Consider the following 18,893-nt stretch of genomic DNA (forward strand, 5'->3'; position numbering starts at 1 on the left):
CAGGGCTCATTCAGAGAACCCATTTCCTGGTCTTGCGTGATTTTGAGCTGTGTGCCTTTTGACATGAGACGTGCACTAAGCGGTGTTAATTTCAGTTTAGCAGGCTAGCTCTGAATGTACGCTGATTGGTCAATAATGGAACTGATTAGCAGTAGAGCGCTGAGTGTGCTATTATGAATTGGATTTGTGTGTGTGTGTGTTTAGTTACACTACAGCATTCACTTCCAGCCCCCGTGAGGAACTGGAGTGATTAAAAAACAGCAAAGCAAGAAGTTTCTTAGTAAACAGGCTGATTGTGAGATTGAGGCTAAGCTGAGGGAATATGGGAGAGATGTGTGCAGAGAGTTGATAGGTAAGCAAGGTGTGTGCGCATGTGTGTTTGTGTGTGTTTCTCTGTGTATGATAAACGACTGGTCAGCATTGGCAGTCAAGCCTATGGCAGACCTCATGTCTCACACACACACACACACACACACACACACACACACACACACACACACACACACACACACACACACACAGTCTTGTACAGCTAACCTTGTGGGGACACACAATTCAGTCCCATTCAAAATCCTATTTTCCCTAAACGTAACCCTAAACCGTACTCTTACCCTAACCTTAACCCAAAAACCTAACCCTAGCTCCTAACCCTAAACCTAACGCTAAACCTAACCCTAACCTTAACCTTAACCCAAAAACCATAACCCTAAACCTAACCCTAGCTCCTAACCCTAAAACTAACCCTAGCTCCTAACCCTAACCCTTAACGTAATTCTAACCCTAACACTAATTCTAACCTTAACCTTAACCCCCTAGAAATAGCATTTGACTTCGTGGGACTAACAAAATGTCCCCAGTTGGTCAAATGTTTGTTCGTTTACTATTCTTGTGGGTGGTCCCCACAAGAATAGTTAAACACGTCCACACACACACACACACACACACACACACACACACACACACACACACACACACACACACACACACACACACACACACACACACATACACATACACACACACACACACACACACACACACACACACACACACACACACACACACACACACACACACACACACACACACACACACACACACACACACACACACACAGTAAAACACACATAGTAAAACACACTCAATTTTGTATTTCTGTAAGGATGCCCAATCCTAATCTTTCTCTTGGGGATGATATCATTCTGACTTTGACCCCTTCTAGCAGAGGGATGAGTGTTTCGGGTACTGCTGCAGTTATTTCTGTGCTCCACTGCTCTCAAAGCCCTGCAACCTAATCTTGATTATGAAATAATGAACATGGGGGGGGGAAACCCTGACTGAATCACATAACGAGAGTGTTTTAAAGCAGCGGCAACAGAGGAGATTGTTTGGCAGGACATCTCCTGCAGGATTTGAACAAAGGAAACATTCATCATGGATTTAAAAGCTCTCGTATTACTGTCCCCACTTCTCCAATCCCCCTCTCCTCTCCTCCTCTCTTCCTCCCTTCAGGATAGTCTGCTCTGTCACTGCTCAATAATTCAGCATCCAAACCACACTGCTTTGCTGTACTATCCCTTTCTTGAAGGATAAAAGTGGTCCCTTGGGTGAGTGAGACTGTGTGTATGGGTTTCACACACTCCTTCTCTTCTCTGCTCTATCGCGTTCTGTTCCTCCTTCACTCCAAAGCTATTTTGTAGTGTGTTTGTGTACTCCCTATCCAGCTGCCTATCTTTTTCCTTCTACTCCTTGACAAGTGGTATAACGTATACTCCTAAGGTACATTGAGGACTCTGGTTGACTGTCAGGTTACCAAACACTGGTATGACCTCACACCATTGATACAACACCTAACACTGCATGACACATGTCTTTCCTTTCTCCACCAAAGCTTCTTACAGTACTTCCTTTCCTTCTGTCCAGTTAATAAACCGTGAGCCTAAATGAGCGCTGTGGGTTGGGCCAGCCCAGCGGGGGGTGGTTGCCGTAGCGCCCAGCCTCTGATCTCCCTTTCTGTTTGAACTCAGCGCTGTAGTATAATGAAGTAAAGAACACATCACTTATTCAACACAGAGAAGCGGCAGGAATGTAGATGCATGACTGCTGTACAAATAGCACCTAGTCTGTGTCAGCCAACGCCCCCGGACCAGGGACAGACTGAGAGATGGTGTGTGATGCTTTTCCCAGGGACAGACTGAGAGATGGTGTGTGTATGTGTGTGATGCTTTTCCCAGGGACAGTGCCTTTTTTCTATGTGTGCTAAATAATCGTGTGTGTAAAAGCGTCTGAATGTATGTGCATGTGTGTATGCACCTGTGTGTGTGTGTGCCTGTCATCCGTGTGTGTGTGTGTGTGTGTGTGTGTGTGTGTGTGCGTCTGTGCTGAACAGGCACAGGGGGACGGTGTGTTTAGATATGTTACAGAGGCTACTACATCTACTGTGTCCTTTCCTGGAAGCAGTGCAGCAGGGTCCAATCAGATGACCTTATACAGTTTCACTGGACTCCTGTTCTATTGTGTTTGTGTTATGGGATTATTTATTTATGCCCCACTTGAGGAGAATAGCCTGGGAGATGATTGTGTTTCTGTAGACAGTGGGGGGGGGGGGGTGCAGGAACTACTCTCTGTAGTGAAGGAATGGGATGGGGCGGGGAAGACATAAGGGAGCAGACACAGGGAAGCGGTACCAAGAGATTAACACACACACACACACACATTGCATGATGCGACAAAGGCCTGCCTGTATTGGCCTCTTCTTGACTGTAGCTGGGTGAGCGGCCCTTCACAGTACATCACACCACACCACACCACAGGAACAGAAGTCCCTACGGCCCATTTGACCCAGAGGAGACCTGAGGTGTGAGGCAGGGCATACGCTGGGGACCACTTTGTCCAGTCGCCCCTGAGAAGGAGAGTGTGCCAACCAAGCCAACACACACACGTCATCAACCATGAATGCTGCATGCTTGCCCTCTCTTATACGCAAACACACACCTCCCTCGTGCAGGGCTGTCATCTAAGATAGCCCTGTGTAGAATCTAATCCATTGTAACATGAGACCGTGTAAAGTGCCAGGGTATCATCATGTCTACTGGGGATTAACAGGAGTAGGTACACACACGCACACGCACACACACACACACACACACACACACACACACACACACACACACACACACACACACACACACACACACACACACACGCACACGCACACGCACACATGCATGCAAAGAGGCATAACACATTCCTTTTTGCTGTGTGTGGAAAACAGAACTCAGACCTGTATGTATGCGTGTGACAGAACATAATTCTTCCCTCTGTACCTTAAACACAGTGTGGTTGGTTTGAAGGTCAGTATGAAGGTAATGAGGCGCTGCCATTGATCCAGAACTCCTGTACAGAACACTGGGGGGCATAAATAACAGTGGCACGTGGGGACGACAGACTGAATGGCTAGGGAGGAGGAAGAGGAAATACCACATCCGAGCAGGATAATTACAAAAATGACTGGAAAGGAAAGGGGATAGCTAGTCTGTTGTACAACTGAATGCATTCAACTGAAATGTGTCTTTCGCATTTAACCCTCTGAATCAGGGGGGGGGGGGCTGCCTTAATCCACTTCATCGGTTACCGTGGAGCAGTTGGTGGGGGTTAACTGCCTTGCTCAAAGGCAGCTCGGGGTTTCGACCTTTCAGTTACTGGCCCAACGCTCTTAAACGCTAGGCTACCTGCCGCCTGGAGCATAATGTGTTGTGAATGAACTGTTATTCACCCAGCAGAGAGTAGCTATACAGTGACGGTTATTTATGTTATTCAGTCCTTAGGGTTTTGGAGGGTTTTTCCACTGCAAGCCCATGTGTGTGTTTCATATAGAGACGTGTGTGTGTTGTCTGTCTAAGTTTCCATGGTGTGTAACTGATCCCTGGTGTATAATGTCTAAGACAGTGAGACAATACACGCACACACTCATGCACTCACACACACACTGCATCACTAAGCAGTGTGAGGAAGGTCACTCCTAGCTCCAACTCTACTCTCAAACAATTGACCCAATCTCAATTTCTCTCCCCACCACCCCCTCCACCCCCAAACTACCCCCCTAGCCCCCCCTCTTCATTCATCCCTCCCTGTAACCACGGTCACAGTTGTCATGACAAATTAACATCCTGTTGTGTGGATGCGTGGCGACGTCTTGCCCATCAGGCCTTTGGGGAGAGGGAGAGGCCCAGGGCTGAGAACGCAACAATACCTGTCTGTGTATGTGTGTGTCTGTGTGTGTGTCTGTCTGTGTGTGTGTGTGTGTGTGTGTGTATGTGTGTGTGTGTGTTTGTTTGTTTGTTTGTTTGTTATCTCATTCCTCTACACAGCGTGAAATCTGTCTTTTCAGCGGAGCTCAAATCCGTAATGTTTCCCAAGGTCGACATGTCTCTTTACGTTCCGTGCTGGGAATTCTGTCTGTGTGAGCGTCACCGACTCTCTGAATCTCCTGCCCCCTTTCTCTATCTGCTTTCCCTTCTCGCTCTTTCTTTTTCTCTCTCTCTTTCTCTCTCTCTTTCTCCCCCCCCCCCTCTTTCTCTCCTCTTGTCTCTGTCTGTGTACCTCTGTTATATAATTAAGCAATAAAGCCAGAGGGGGTGTGGTATATGGCCAATATACCACGGCTAAGGGCTGTTCTTATGCAACGCAATGCGGAGTGCCTGGATATAGCACTTTATAAGACATTACATACTCTTCCCCTCTCTCTTTTCTCCACCTCCCTTCTCCTTTCCTTTCCTCTCATCCTCCTCTGTCCTACCACCCCCCATCTTTTGTAGAGAGATATCAGCTCTACCCTTTATGGATTTTCAATGCCACTAGTGAGTGTACATGTACTTTAATGTACTGAATAAATAAATGGATTGGTGGATTGGTGAACAAGTAAACCGATGAAACTAAACATGCCATTAACCCTGGTGGAGGATTACTATAGGTCAGTTCTCTGACCCAAATACTATAGGTCAGTTCTCTGACCCAAATACTATAGGTCAGTTCTCTGACCCAAATAATATAGGTCAGTTCTCTGACCCAAATACTATAGGTCAGTTCTCTGACCCCAATACTATAGGTCAGTTCTCTGACCCAAATACTATAGGTCAGTTCTCTGACCCAAATACTATAGGTCAGTTCTCTGACCCAAATACTATAGGTCAGTTTTCTGACCCAAATACTATAGGTCAGTTTTCTGACCCAAATACTATAGGTCAGTTTTCTGACCCAAATACTATAGGTCAGTTCTCTGACCCAAATACTATAGGTCAGTTATCTGACCCAAATACTATAGGTCAGTTTTCTGACCCAAATACTATAGGTCAGTTTTCTGACCCAAATACTATAGGTCAGTTCTCTGACCCAAATACTATAGGTCAGTTCTCTGACCCAAATACTATAGGTCAGTTTTCTGACCCAAATACTATAGGTCAGTTTTCTGACCCAAATACTATAGGTCAGTTTTCTGACCTAAATACTATAGGTCAGTTCTCTGACCCAAATACTATAGGTCAGTTCTCTGACCCAAATACTATAGGTCAGTTTTCTGACCCAAATACTATAGGTCAGTTTTCTGACCCAAATACTATAGGTCAGTTTTCTGACCCAAATACTATAGGTCAGTTCTCTGACCCTAATACTATAGGTCAGTTTTCTGACCTTTCATCTCTCTGTGTTGTTGTGTTCCAGGCACCTCTCCAGCTCCAAGATGAAGGATCTTCTCAGAATCTCTGTCCCCTTCCTCAAACGAGCATGTGCTGTCTCTCTCTATGTGAGTATCAACCACAACCATGCAACTAAGACTATGTCTATATCTCAGTACGCATCTTTGTGGTATAGTAATCATGCTGAATGTGTAGGTTCAAGCACAAGTTTGATGTTAGGTTTTGATACATTGCACTGTTAAGTTTGTATTTGTAAATGTAGGTCTAGTTTTGGGTGTGGATGTAATCTGCTGCTTTAATAGTATCGTCCTGCGGTTCACTCCTCCCTCCTGTAGGTGGCGGTCATCATGTCCTTCAGGTTGTGGCTGATGGGCGGCTCCATGCCTCTCTTCTCTGAGCAGGACAACCCAGCCTCCTTCTCTCCTCACCTGCTCACCAGGTTATTCTTAGCCCTAACACAGACACGTTAAATCCATTTCAGTGCTAAAACGCTAAGATACTGTATTCAGTCATATTCAGTCTTATTTCCTGCTGCTCTGCTACATGTAACCACCATATTAAAAGTTGTATAAAAGAGTATGAACATAAATAGACTCACAAATAGACCCAAACATCAGCCTCTCTCCCTGGGTCTGCCTCCTACCCGCTTCCCCAGCTTCACGGCCTACCCCAGGGCTGTAGGCCTCAGAGTGCGCAAGCCATAGTGCTCTGGTCCCTATCTGCAGTGGCAGACACTGTAGCTGTCATTAGCTCTTGCAAGGCCACCTGGGAAATGTAATCCTAAAGTCTTCATACCCTACATCCAATCCTTCTTTCCCTCCTTCCCTTCTTTCTTCCTGGCATTGTTTCAAGGATGCTCTTGTCATTGAGAAAGGAGAATGTCAGTCTTAGTGTTAAAAACCTTTCCATTCAGCCAGCTATCTATCCATCAGTCAGTGTCCTCCATTATGTTTTAATGAAGAGATGCATCTCCTAGTGAATACTGAGGATTAAGACTAACCTTGAAGATTGTGTTTGTCCTTTTGATACTGAGAATCAGTCAGATATGGATATGTGTGTATGAGAAGTGTGTGTCATCCTTGCTGCGTGTGTGTGTGTGTGTGTGTGTGAAGAGTGTGTATCGTCCTTGGTGTGTGTGGTCTGTGTTTATCCATTCCCCCTCCATCTGTGGTGATGCAGTAGTGATTATCCATCATGTCAGCGGTTCTCTGCCAATCCATTTAGAATTCATCACAGCAGCCTCCCTTCTGTCATTAATCTCCCTGTGTGTGTGTGTGGGAGTAAGAGTGTGTGTGTGTGTGTGTGTGTGTGTGTGTGTGAGGTTGTGTGTCTGTCTGTCTGTCTGTCTGTGTGTGTAGGTGCTTGAGTGATTTATTTGAATAAACAAGCGGACTGCAGTTACAGCTTCATATTACAGATTTATCAACCGCGGGTGACTGCGGAAGTAGCTGTGTGTTTGTGTGCGAGTGTGTGTGTGTAGGTGCTTAAGTGATTTATTTGAATAAAGATGCGGACTACAGTCACAGCTTCATATTACAGATTTATCAACCATGGGTGACTGGAGAAGTAGCTGTTTACTATATGAATTATATGCAACAGTCTAGCCCAGCCTGGTTAATGGCACCTTTGTGTGTGTGTGTGCGTGCGTGCTTTGGAGTTTTTATCTTCAACTAACCATGTTGCAGACCAGTGACATTTCTGTTGATTTAGCATTTGCTATTCCTCTCTCGTTTCTCATAAAGGTCAGGTGTGTTTGTGTGTGATTGTCTAGTTGTGTGTGTGATTGTCTAGTTGTGTGTGTGATTGTCTAGTTGTGTGTGTGTGTGTGATTGTCTAGTTGAGTGTGTGCATCAAATTCAATGCTGAAAGCTTTTTGAGAATGTTGAGTGTCGTACTGCAACTCACATTCTAATCCATTAAACATCAAGTGCCATTGTCTGTGATTGCCTGTTTCTGTGTGTGCATGTATTTACCTGTGTGTGTGTTTGCCCATGAGCATGCCTGTGTGTGTGACTGTGTGTGAGGGTGTGTGTGTGACTGTATTTCAAGGTATTTGTCTATCTGGTGTGTCAGTGTCCTCTGCGTGGTGTGGAGTGCTCTCCTCACATCATGGCTGTGTGAGCCTGTAAGGCTGTGAAGCTAAGTGGTTTGACACCTGAATTCAGGACTCTTGATCAGGGAGAACATGACGGCACACAGGAGACAGAGGAGACACAGCTACAGCCCTCAAACCTCCCATCACAAACCTGTCAGCAACTGCTATTCATTTTCTCAATTATTCTTTCTCTCTGTCTCGATGTCTCTCTTTCGGTGGCTGTTTCTCTCACTTTCTCTCTCTCTCTCTTTCTTGATTACGCTGCCTGTTGCTTCAATATATCCCCATAATCTTCCTTCCTCATGATGCCATCTATTTTGTGAAGTGCACCAGTCCCTCCTGCAGCAAAGCACCCCTACAGCATGATGCTGCCACCCCCGTGCTTCACGGCTGGGATGGTGTTCTTCGGCTTGCAAGCCTTCCCCTTTTTCCTCCAAACATAACGATGGTCATTACGGCCAAACAGTTCTATTTTTGTTTCATCAGACCAGAGGACATTTCTCCAAAAAGTACGATCTCTGTCCCCATGTGCAGTTGCAAACCGTAGTCTGTCTTTTTTATGGCGGTTTTGGAGCAGTGGCTTCTTCCTTGCTGAGCGGCCTTTCAGGTTATGTCGATATAGGACTCGTTTTACTGTGGATATAGATAATTTTGTACCTGTTTCCTCCAATATCTTCACAAGGTCCTTTGCTGTTGTTCTGGGATTGATTTGCACTTTTCGCACCAAAGTACATTCATCTCTAGGAGACAGAGCGCGTCTCCTTCCTGAGCGGTATGACGGCTGCATGGTCCCATGGTGTTTATACTTGCGTACTAGTGTTTGTACGTGGTACTTTCAGGCGTTTTGAAATTGCTCCCAAGGATGAACCAGACTTGTGGAGGTCTACCATTTTTTTTCTTGGCTGATTTCTTTTGACTTTCCCATGATGTCAAGCAAAGAGGCCCTGAGTTTGAAGGTAGGCCTTGAAATACATCCACAGGTACACCTCCAATTGACTCAAATGATGTCAATTAGCCTATCAGAAGCTTCTAAATCATTTTCTGGAATTTTCCAAGCTGTTTAAAGGCACAGGCAACTTGTGACTCACTGGAATTGTGATACAGTGAATTATAAGTGAAATAATCTGTCTGTAAACAATTGTTGGAAAAATTACTTGTGTCATGCACAAAGTAGATGTCCTAACTGACTTGCCAAAACTATAGTTTGTTAACAAGAAATTTGTGGAGTGGTTGAAAAACGAGTTTTAATGACTCCAACCTAAGTGTATGTAAACTTCCGACTTCAACTGTACGTCCCGTTCCAGTCTGATCATGACAGTTGGTGAGCATACTCCTCCATGTTAAACTCTCTGGCTCTGTCTGTCGCCAAGTCTGGGGGAGTGTGTGTGTGCGTGTGTGCGATCCTGTGTGTCTGTCTGTCTGTCTGTCTGTGTCTATCTGTATGTCTTTCTCTCCAATAGCCAGCCTGACTGGATGTGATGAGGTGATTTCGAAGGAGTCAGACGCAGGAGGGTAAATCACAGAATAACAGGATTTATTCTGAAACACAGAGTTACGCAGTAATGCGTCAAAACACTCCAGTGCGCAAAACAGGCGCACTGGAAAATACAAGGCACACAGGGAATTATCCCGGTGATACAAAATACACGGAGCTCCACCGAGCTTCTCTATCCTCCACAATAAACAATCACACACAAAGACAAGAGGGCAGAGGGAACACTTATACAGGTACTGATGAGGGGATATGAACCAGGTGTGTGTAATAAACAAGACAACAAATGGAATGATGAGATGAGGAGTGGCAGTGGCTAGAAGGCCGGTGACGACGAACGCCGAAGCCTGCTTGAACAAGGAGAGGAGGCAGCTTCGGAGGAAGTCGTGACACTGAATGGCAAAAACAGAAAGAGATAGTTGATATTCTGTACATCCATTGCACATATCTAGCCACCTATTCAACAGGGATTTCTCCTCAATCTATTATAGCACTAGGTTAGGTGAAGCTGTCAATAGATCACTTCATGCCGTCCCCCGGCGTTAATGTTCCTCCATAAATCGATGATATACCAGCAGTTCATATTCACTCTGCATCCCCTCTCAAATCAACAGGCGATCTGAACCCGCCTGTCCAAATCAATGGAGAATTGAGTTTCCCCATCTATTCTATGGAAAGCTTGTTTCGCTGCAGAGAGAGAATCAATGTGTAATCTATGCATATCTCTGAAGCTGCTGCTCTTCTGAGTGGGAGGAGAATACTGATAGGGTATCACAGTGGGATATCACAGTGTTCTCATGTGCTCATGCACTTCTGACCAGAGATAGGGCTGGGTGCCATTTGGATGCAGAAACACACACCCGCTAATTATTTGCATGGGGGGGCGTGTGTGTGTTTCTGCCCATGAGTGTTTGTGTGGGTGTTAGGATTCATTTTCTTCAGTGCACTGAAGCACACAAATATGCCTTTTCCCGTTTGCAGTCTTGTCTAATTAAAGTTTCATTTCACTTCAAGTCATATCGACTATGTGTCCATTTTGAAGAGTTTTGTCCTACAGTACACCATCCCAAATACCGAACTCACTAACTAATCTCCAATCATAGCTTCAGCTACAGAGCAGTTCGTACAGAACCATTCCTTACAGCTCTGTGTTTGTTGTTCCAGTTAGTCCTTGAGTAGAGAAACGGCCACCCACTCAGACTGGAGCTAAAGCCTTTCCATTTCTATTAGAGAAACCAGCGGTTATCTGTTGTAAAAGATAAGGGACTGTAATGGAGAGTCATTTAGTGATTTGACAGAGCTGGCTAATGGTGTTTGTTTGTGTGTGTGCGTGTGTCCGTGCGTGTGTCCGTGCGTGTGCGCATGATTATACATGCGTGCATTTGTGTCCTCTATTGCTTCCCGCTGAGCTTGCCTGTGTGTGTGTGTGACTGTATTTATGTGTGTGTGTGAGTGTATTTCAAGGTATTTGTCTATCAGGTGTGTCAGTGTCCTCTGCGCTGAGTGGTGTGGAGTGCTCTCCTCACATCATGGCTGTGTGAGCCTGTAAGGCTGTTAGCTGGGTGATTTGACACCTGAATTCAGGACTCTTGATCAGGGTGAACGTGCCGGAACACAGGAGACAGAGGAGACACCCTCAAACCTCCCATCACAAACCTGTCAGCAACTGCTATTCATTTTCTCAATTATTCTTTCTCTCTGTCTCAATGTCTTTCTCTCTCTCCGCTCTCCCTCTTTCTTGATGGCTCTCTCGCAAGAGCTGTTTCTCTCTCTCTCTGTCACTCTCTGTTTCTTGATTACTCTCCCTCTCTCTCTTTCACTCCCTCTCTCTCATTTTCTTTCTCTATTTCTCATCTATACATCACTTTCCTCTCTCCCTTTACGCCTCCCTCACTCCCTCCCTGCACTGTCTTTTCCTTTCTGGTAGGAAATGCTGTGCATGTTGTGCTTAGTGGGGATAGAGGGGGTTGTGGGTAGTGGGGGAATTTAATCTATGTGTGTGAGCGTGTGTGTGTGTGTGTGTGTGTGTGTGTGTGTTTCTGCACGTAAGCGTTTGTGTGGGTGTCAGGATTCATTTTTATCAATGCACTGAAGCACAAAAATATGCCCTTAACCATTCACATTTTTGTCTAATCAAAGTTTCATTTCACTTCAAGTCACATCGACTATGCGTCCATTTGAAGAGTTTAGTCTTACAGTACACCACCCCAAATACTTAACTCACTAACTCATCTCCAATCATAGCTTCAGCTACAGAGCAGTTCGTCCATTCCTTACAGCTCTGTGTTTGTTGTTCCAGTTAGTCCTTGAGAAACGGCCACCCACTCAGACTGGAGCTAAAGCCTTTCCATTTCTATTAGAGGAACCAGCTTATCTGTTCTAAAGGATAAAGGACAGTCATTGACAGTAATGGAGAGTCATTTAATGATTCAGCAGAGTGTGTGTGTGTCTGTGTCCTCTATCGCTTCCCGCTCCCCTCTCTCTGTTTTCTTTCATTATTCGTTCTCCTCTCTCAGCCACCAATCCTTTCACTTTGCTCTCCTCCCCCGCTCCTCCCATCTCCTCCCTCTCTTCTCTCTCTCCTGCTCAGTCAAGCAGACTCCTCTTTCCTCTCTTTCAGTCCTTGGCCATGTAATGGTCTCAGATAGCTCCCCCAGTGTGACAGAATCAATTGCACAGCCACTCGGACGCAGGCCAAGCCAGCATCCCAAATGGCACCCTATGCCCTTTATAGTGCAGTACTTTTGACCAGGGCCCATAGAGCTCTGATCAAAAGTAGTGCACTAGAGGCAATAGGGTGCCATTTGGGATACATTCCATATCCATACTCACAGAGGGCATGATGACCAACAGAACAGGAACTGGATGTTCTTTCATGGCTGTTTGCAGTAAACAACATAGAGTGTGATTGAATACAGTGTGATTCAACTTCCTGTAAATGTAATGTAAGAATGTGACCAATAGTTAACATTTGAACCCTCTCTCTCCTTCTATCTGTCTCTTTTCTTTCTTCTTCTCTTGTCTTCTCCCTCTAGGTTCCTGACCTACTGTTACCTGTTGGCGTTCAACGCGTGGCTGCTGCTGTCTCCCGTGGTGCTGTGTTATGACTGGCAGGTGGGCAGTATACCCCTGGTGGAGTCACTGTGGGACATACGCAACGTCGCCGCCCTGCTGCTGGGAGTGGTCATGGTCGCCCTGTGTCTGCACTGTGTCATGTCGTTACAGGTGAGATGGACATGGAGATTAGGTGGGATGTTAGCATATACATACACCCCCGCCCCCCTCCTTTTGCCCCCAAAACAGCCTCAATTCATTGGGGCATGGACTCTACAAGTTGTTGAAAGCGTTCCACAGGGATTCTGTCCCATGTTGACTCCAATGCTTCCCACAGTTGTGTCAAGTTGGCTGGATGTCCTTTGGGTGGTGGACCATTCTTGATACACACGGAAAACTGTTGTGTCAAGTGTGAAAAACTTTGCAGCGTTGCAGTTCTTGACACAAACCGGTGCGCCTGGCACCTACTACCATACCCCATTCAAAGGCACTTAAATATTTTGTCTTGCCCATTCACCCTCTGAATGGCACACATACACAATCCATGTCTCAATTGTCTCTAGGCTTAAAAACCCTCATTTAACCTGTCTCCTCCCCTTCATCTACACTGATTTGAAGTGGATTTAACAAGTGACATCAATAAGGGATCATAGCTTTCACCTGGATTCACCTGGGCAAGTGTTCTTAATGTTTTGTACACTCACTGTATTGCTTATATCTGTCTAGTATTTTGCTGTCTACATTAGAGGCTAGAGGTTTCTGAACTAGGCCTGGTTTTACACACTGCTATGAAAACTCTCACCTTCTAATCACACCACACTCTGTTAGAGGAGTTGATCAAACTCTCACACATGATTTGCCCAACCCACACCATGAACATACAGTACACACTTTCTCTGCGTTGCCGTGGTGACAGGCAGTGTTTAGAGAAGGATACTTATTATGTGTGAAAAGTGTGTGTACTAGGTGTGATCATGCCAGGTGGGTATTGGCTATGCTCACACATAACACCCTCGTCTTAGTGCATCCACACTCCCTTCTTCTCCCTCCCTCCTTCTCTCTCTGCACTGACATTAACTCAATCGAAAAGCCTTATTCAATCAAGCCTGCTTGTCAAAAGCATAATTCATCCTTTTTGAATAGACACTTAGTCTTTGGTCCCCACCCCACTCAGACAGAGGGAGAGATGTCTCTGCTGCTATTGTCAGCTGTCAACACTGAATGGCATTTGTGAAATTGATCTCTTTACCCTGCTTGTCCTTCCCATAGTTTGCGTCGGTATAATTGTTTTAAGCTGAAAGAATTGTGAAAGCTCTTGCTCTCTTCCTGTAGTTTGGTAGGTCACTTTTCTCAATATGCTGATCTTCTTGTAGAAGATGAAGTAAAACTGGGCGGCAGGTAGCCTTAGCAGTTAAGAGCGTTGGGCCAGCAACCGAAAGGTGGCTGGTTCGAATCCCCAAACCGACTAGATAAAAAAATCTAGCAATTAGGCACTTCACCCTAATTGCTCCTGTAAGTACTATTTCTCAATTCACTTTACCCTTAACATGGCCTCAACCCCAGTCATCCAGAACAGCCCACTCAAACAGAGTTCTGTGATCATGTGTGAGTGATGGGAACAGGAAGCGTATTGAAAGGGAGTCAGGTGTGTGTGCGTGCGTGTGCGTGCCAGAGCAAGATGAGGAAAGACAAATGCAAGTGAGGAAAAGCTAGATAGATGGAGTACGAAAGAGAGGGAGAGTAAAAGAGAGTGGAAAGAGCGTGAGCATGAAAACTTTTCCATTAGCAGGGAAGTGAGGTAATTAGATTAACATTTAATTGGCCAGCCCCTGCTGGGTGGGTACAAGATTACTGTAGGAGAAGCATCACTGACTCATACTCTACAATACAGGAATGGTTTTCTGCTGTCCACTAATCAGAAAGGGGTAAACTCATTAGGCTGGTTAGTGTCATTGGTTGTTAAGACAAGTTATCACTGCTTTGATGGTTTTATTTTGAGAGAGAGAGAGATGTAAAGTAATATGCAGTACAGGGTCATTCATCTTCTGATGAGAGGGGAGTCGTACAATGATGGAGGGTTCATATTACTAGAAATTCCATCTTTCTCACACCTGTTTCTTCCTTTACTGCTTTCTTTCTCTTTCTCTCCCTATTTCGATCTTCTCTTTTTCTCTCTTTCCCCCTTTCTCCCCTGTCTCTCTCCCCTGTCTCTCTCCCCTGTCTCTCTCCCCCTGTCTCTCTCCCCTGTCTCTCTCCCCTGTCTCTCTCCCCTGTCTCTCTCCCCTGTCCCTCTCCCCTGTCTCTCTCCCCTGTCTCTCTCCCCTGTCTCTCTCCCCCTGTCTCTCTCCCCTGTCTCTCTCCCCTGTCTCTCTCCCCTGTCTCTCTCCCCCTGTCTCTCTCCCCTGTCTCTCTCCCCTGTCTCTCTCCCCCGTCTCTCTCCCCTGTCTCTCTCCCCTGTCTCTCTCCCCTGTCTCTCTCCCCCTGTCTCTCTCCCCTGTCTCTCTCCCTGTCTCTCTCCCCTGTCTCTCTCCCCCTGTCTCTCTCCCCCTGTCTTTCTCCCCCTGTCTTTCTCCCCCTGTCTCTCTCCCCTGTCTCTCTCCCCTGTCTCTCTCTCTGACATATCACTTTGCTCTGTCTGTTTTGCTGAGGTTTGCGTGCGGCTAGGTTATTGATAAATGATGAGTGTAATCGCTTTCTCACTTCCTCGCTCTCTGCCTCTCCCTTTGTCTCTCGCTCTCTCTCTCTCCCTCTTTCCCGCCACACTCCCAACCTGCTACAAAGGCCCCTGGGAGATGTCCCATAGCCCTTAACCTTGACCTAAGGAAGTGATTGAAGCATTTAAAGCCCGGTCTGTGGGCGCGTTCCAGGCCGGCTACATTGCAGTTTCCTACTAGATCACACAACGACTGGATGAATGCAGCCCATGCTGCCATTGCTTGATGTGGGCATTGTGACTGCTATATACAGTAGTTTGTGTGCAACATGGTCAACCACTTCCATGGTCGGTCACTTCCTACTTATATCCCTGACCATTGACACGGGGGGGATTGAGTTCCCTTTTTTGTCGTTACATCATCAGCGAAGGCATACGGTATAGCAAACTCATGGAACCAACTGCTGCCTGAGAGGAACAAGTACGTGAGATGGCAGGGAAAGCCTGAGAGGAACAAGTACGGGAGCGGGCAGGGAATGCCTGAGAAGAACAAGTACGTGAGAGGGCAGGGAAAGTCTGAGAGGAACAAGTACGTGAGATGGCAGGGAAAGCCTGAGAGGAACAAGTACGGGAGCGGGCAGGGAATGCCTGAGAAGAACAAGTACGTGAGAGGGCAGGGAATGCCTGAGAGGAACAAGTACGTGAGAGGGCAGGGAAAGTCTGAGAGGAACAAGTACGGGAGCAGGCAGGGAATGCCTGAGAGGAACAAGTACGTGAGAGGGCAGGGAAAGTCTGAGAGGAACAAGTACGTGAGATGGCAGGGAAAGCCTGAGAGGAACAAGTACGGGAGCGGGCAGGGAATGCCTGAGAAGAACAAGTACGTGAGAGGGCAGGGAAAGCCTGAGAGGAACAAGTACGTGAGCGGGCAGGGAATGCCTGAGAGGAACAAGTACGTGAGAGGGCAGGGAAAACCTGAGAGGAACAAGTACGTGAGAGGGCAGGGAAAGTCTGAGAGGAACAAGTACGGGAGCAGGCAGGGAATGCCTGAGAGGAACAAGTACGTGAGAGGGCAGGGAAAGTCTGAGAGGAACAAGTACGTGAGATGGCAGGGAAAGCCTGAGAGGAACAAGTACGGGAGCGGGCAGGGAATGCCTGAGAAGAACAAGTACGTGAGAGGGCAGGGAAAGCCTGAGAGGAACAAGTACGTGAGCGGGCAGGGAATGCCTGAGAGGAACAAGTACGTGAGAGGGCAGGGAAAACCTGAGAGGAACAAGTACGTGAGAGGGCAGGGAAAACCTGAGAGGAATAAGTATGTGAGCGGGCAGGGAATGCCTGAGAGGAACAAGTACGTGAGAGGGCAGGGAAAACCTGAGAGGAACAAGTACGTGAGAGGGCAGGGAAAACCTGAGAGGAATAAGTATGTGAGCGGGCAGGGAATGCCTGAGAGGAACAAGTATGTGAGAGGGCAGGGAAAGCCTGAGAGGAACAAGTATGTGAGAGGGCAGGGAAAGACAACTCCTTACAGTGTTTGTTGGTTAATTTGCTCTATTTACTGTTCGAAATGAAGGGTCGGATCCCATTATCTATCTATCTGTCTGTCTGTCTGTCTGTCTGTCTGTCTGTCTGTCTGTCTGTCTGTCTGTCTCTCTGTCTCGCGCGTGTACATGTACGCACGTGCATGTGTGTGTCCTAGCCATCTGTTGGCCTGGCAGGGCTGGTGAGTGTGTGTGTGGGCTGGGACATATGTCAGTGGGCCAGTTCTGAAGGGTTCTACTGGGAAGGACTAACGGATGTGATTCCAGAACCAGAGGGGACTGATCTGGGAGGGATGCCATGCTGCTGACCACCCAGAATAGTCCTCTGGAGCACTGGGCTATAGCACCAAATATTCCTCTATACCAGGGATGAGAGAAGAGGAGAAAGGAAAGGAGGGATGGTGGAAAGGGAAGAAAAGAGGAGAGGAGGGAAGAGAGAGGAGTAGAGTGAAATGGACAGGAAACTAGAGGACATTTGAAATGGAAAGGAAAGAGTTGACAAGACAGTAGAGAACTGAGGAGATGAGTGGTAAAAGCTGGCGAAAAGAGATAGAGAGATTGACAGGGCGGAAGAGATGAACAGATGATAGGGAGCACGGATCAGGAGAGGAGGAGGAGGAGGAGGATGGAGGGAGCAAGGTTGTGTGCAAGGTTAAAGCAGCTGTATCACCGCCTGACAAATTGTGACAGACGTTGTACAGGCGCCCACTGCCGTCACCATGGTAACGGAGAAGCGGTTGAGCCCTTGCTCTCTTCTACACTTCTCAACTCAGCCAAGCAGAGTTAAGACATACAAGGAGGATAGGAGAAGAAGAAGAAGAAGAAGAAGAAGAAGAAGAAGAAGAAGAAGAAGAAGAAGGTTAGATGACTGAGAGTGGAAGATAGAGAGAAAAGGAGCTGACAGAGAGGATGAGATAGGGCTGCAATTTATTTATTATTGATTCCTACAGTTCACCCAAGTGTGTTGCTCTAAATCGCAAATAAAATCATAAAAATTGCAGAGAGAGAGACTCTGACTGACTGACCAACCGACCGGACGTCCCCTGAGGGGGCTGTGTTGGAATGACATACAATCAACAACCCAACCTCCCCCATCCATTCACTAGTCCACTCCACTGCCTACTGTATGGGATCCCACTGCTTACACCAGCACGGTTGAATGGGAGAGAGGGGGAGAGTGTGTGTGCTTGTGTTAATTACTGTATGATCCTATCTATGGCATAATGTCTAGCCCCCAGTGTGTGTGTGTGTGTGTGCTTCAATGCGTGTGTGTCTGCCGTATGTGTGTATGTAGGTCTGTAGTTGACAAGTGTGTGATCCTATCTGTGTGTGGCATGCAGAGTGTGGCATGTAGAGTCTGTACCGCGGTGTTTAGGCGGTTGACAGGAGAATGAGGCATGGATTGGACCGGCAACTTAATCAAGACGCTGCGACATTGTAACTGTAATTTAACGAGGGAATCAACGCCATTACTGAGGATATAGTCATTAGACCAATTAGCTTCTGTTTGTTATAATAACTACGCCGGCTATGTTCAGATTGGAAAAATACAGAGGGATTTTTTTACACTTATTAAAAATGAATAGCTTAGATGCAGAGTTGATATAAAATGAATTAACTGTGTTTAATGATGTACTCAATCGGAGTCGGCTAGAATATTTCAGAGCATCAGTCAGATATGCTCAGTAATTGAGTGTGTTGAGTGCGAACGGCAGAAATGTGACATGTAAAATGAATGCCATTTCTATATTTCCACTGCTGTTTGAAATGGGCATGCTTAAATGCACATCATGTAGTCAAACACTGTACAGTATGTGTGCTACTGCAAACAAGATGAAGGCAACGGGCGAAATGATTAAATGTGGGAATTTTAGGCTCTGGTTTTCTTATGGATGTGCTAACCGCTCACACTTTCTCTCTCCCCCCATTGCTTTCTCTCCCTCTCTCTCTTTCCCTCCCCCCTCTCACTCTCCCTGCATCTCGCCCCCCTCTCTCTGTCTCTCTGTAGAGGTTGGAGAGTAGGGAGGTGTTGGTGGGGGTGTTGTTCCTAGTCTTTCCCTTCATCCCGGCCAGTAACGTCTTCTTCAGGGTGGGCTTCGTGGTGGCAGAGAGGGTCCTCTACATGCCCAGGTGGGTCGTGTGTGTGTTTGTGTGTTATTGTAGGTAATGTGTGTGTTGTGTGTTATTGTGTGTGTTGTGTGTTATTGTAGGTAATGTGTGTGTTTTCCCACCTCTAAACCGCTCTGGGTTTGGATGGTTTTTAATTAGATAGCTGGTGTAATTATCCTGTGTGCAGTAGTGTGTAGACTAGCTTGGTTGCTCTTAATGCATGTGTGTGTGTGTGTGTGTGTGTGTGTGTGTGTGTGTGTGT

General features: G+C 46.5%; 1 protein-coding gene across 2 annotated transcripts in view; it reads left to right on the forward strand.

Moving 5' to 3' along the window:
• LOC121542545 (protein O-mannosyl-transferase TMTC1) overlaps positions 1–18,893 on the forward strand; it is a 102,903-nt gene that overhangs the window by 61,935 nt on the left and 22,075 nt on the right. Inside the window, exons 5-8 of one of the 2 annotated variants that reach the window (XM_041851940.1) lie at positions 5,719–5,800; positions 6,029–6,132; positions 12,316–12,505; positions 18,531–18,652. In XM_041851940.1, coding sequence (XP_041707874.1) covers positions 5,719–5,800; positions 6,029–6,132; positions 12,316–12,505; positions 18,531–18,652 — 498 coding nt within the window. The remainder of the gene's footprint in view (positions 1–5,718; positions 5,801–6,028; positions 6,133–12,315; positions 12,506–18,530; positions 18,653–18,893) is intronic. The other variant, XM_041851941.1, reaches the window with a different exon arrangement.

Source organism: Coregonus clupeaformis, chromosome 28 (genome assembly GCF_020615455.1).
Source record: "Coregonus clupeaformis isolate EN_2021a chromosome 28, ASM2061545v1, whole genome shotgun sequence".
NCBI lineage: Eukaryota > Metazoa > Chordata > Actinopteri > Salmoniformes > Salmonidae > Coregonus > Coregonus clupeaformis.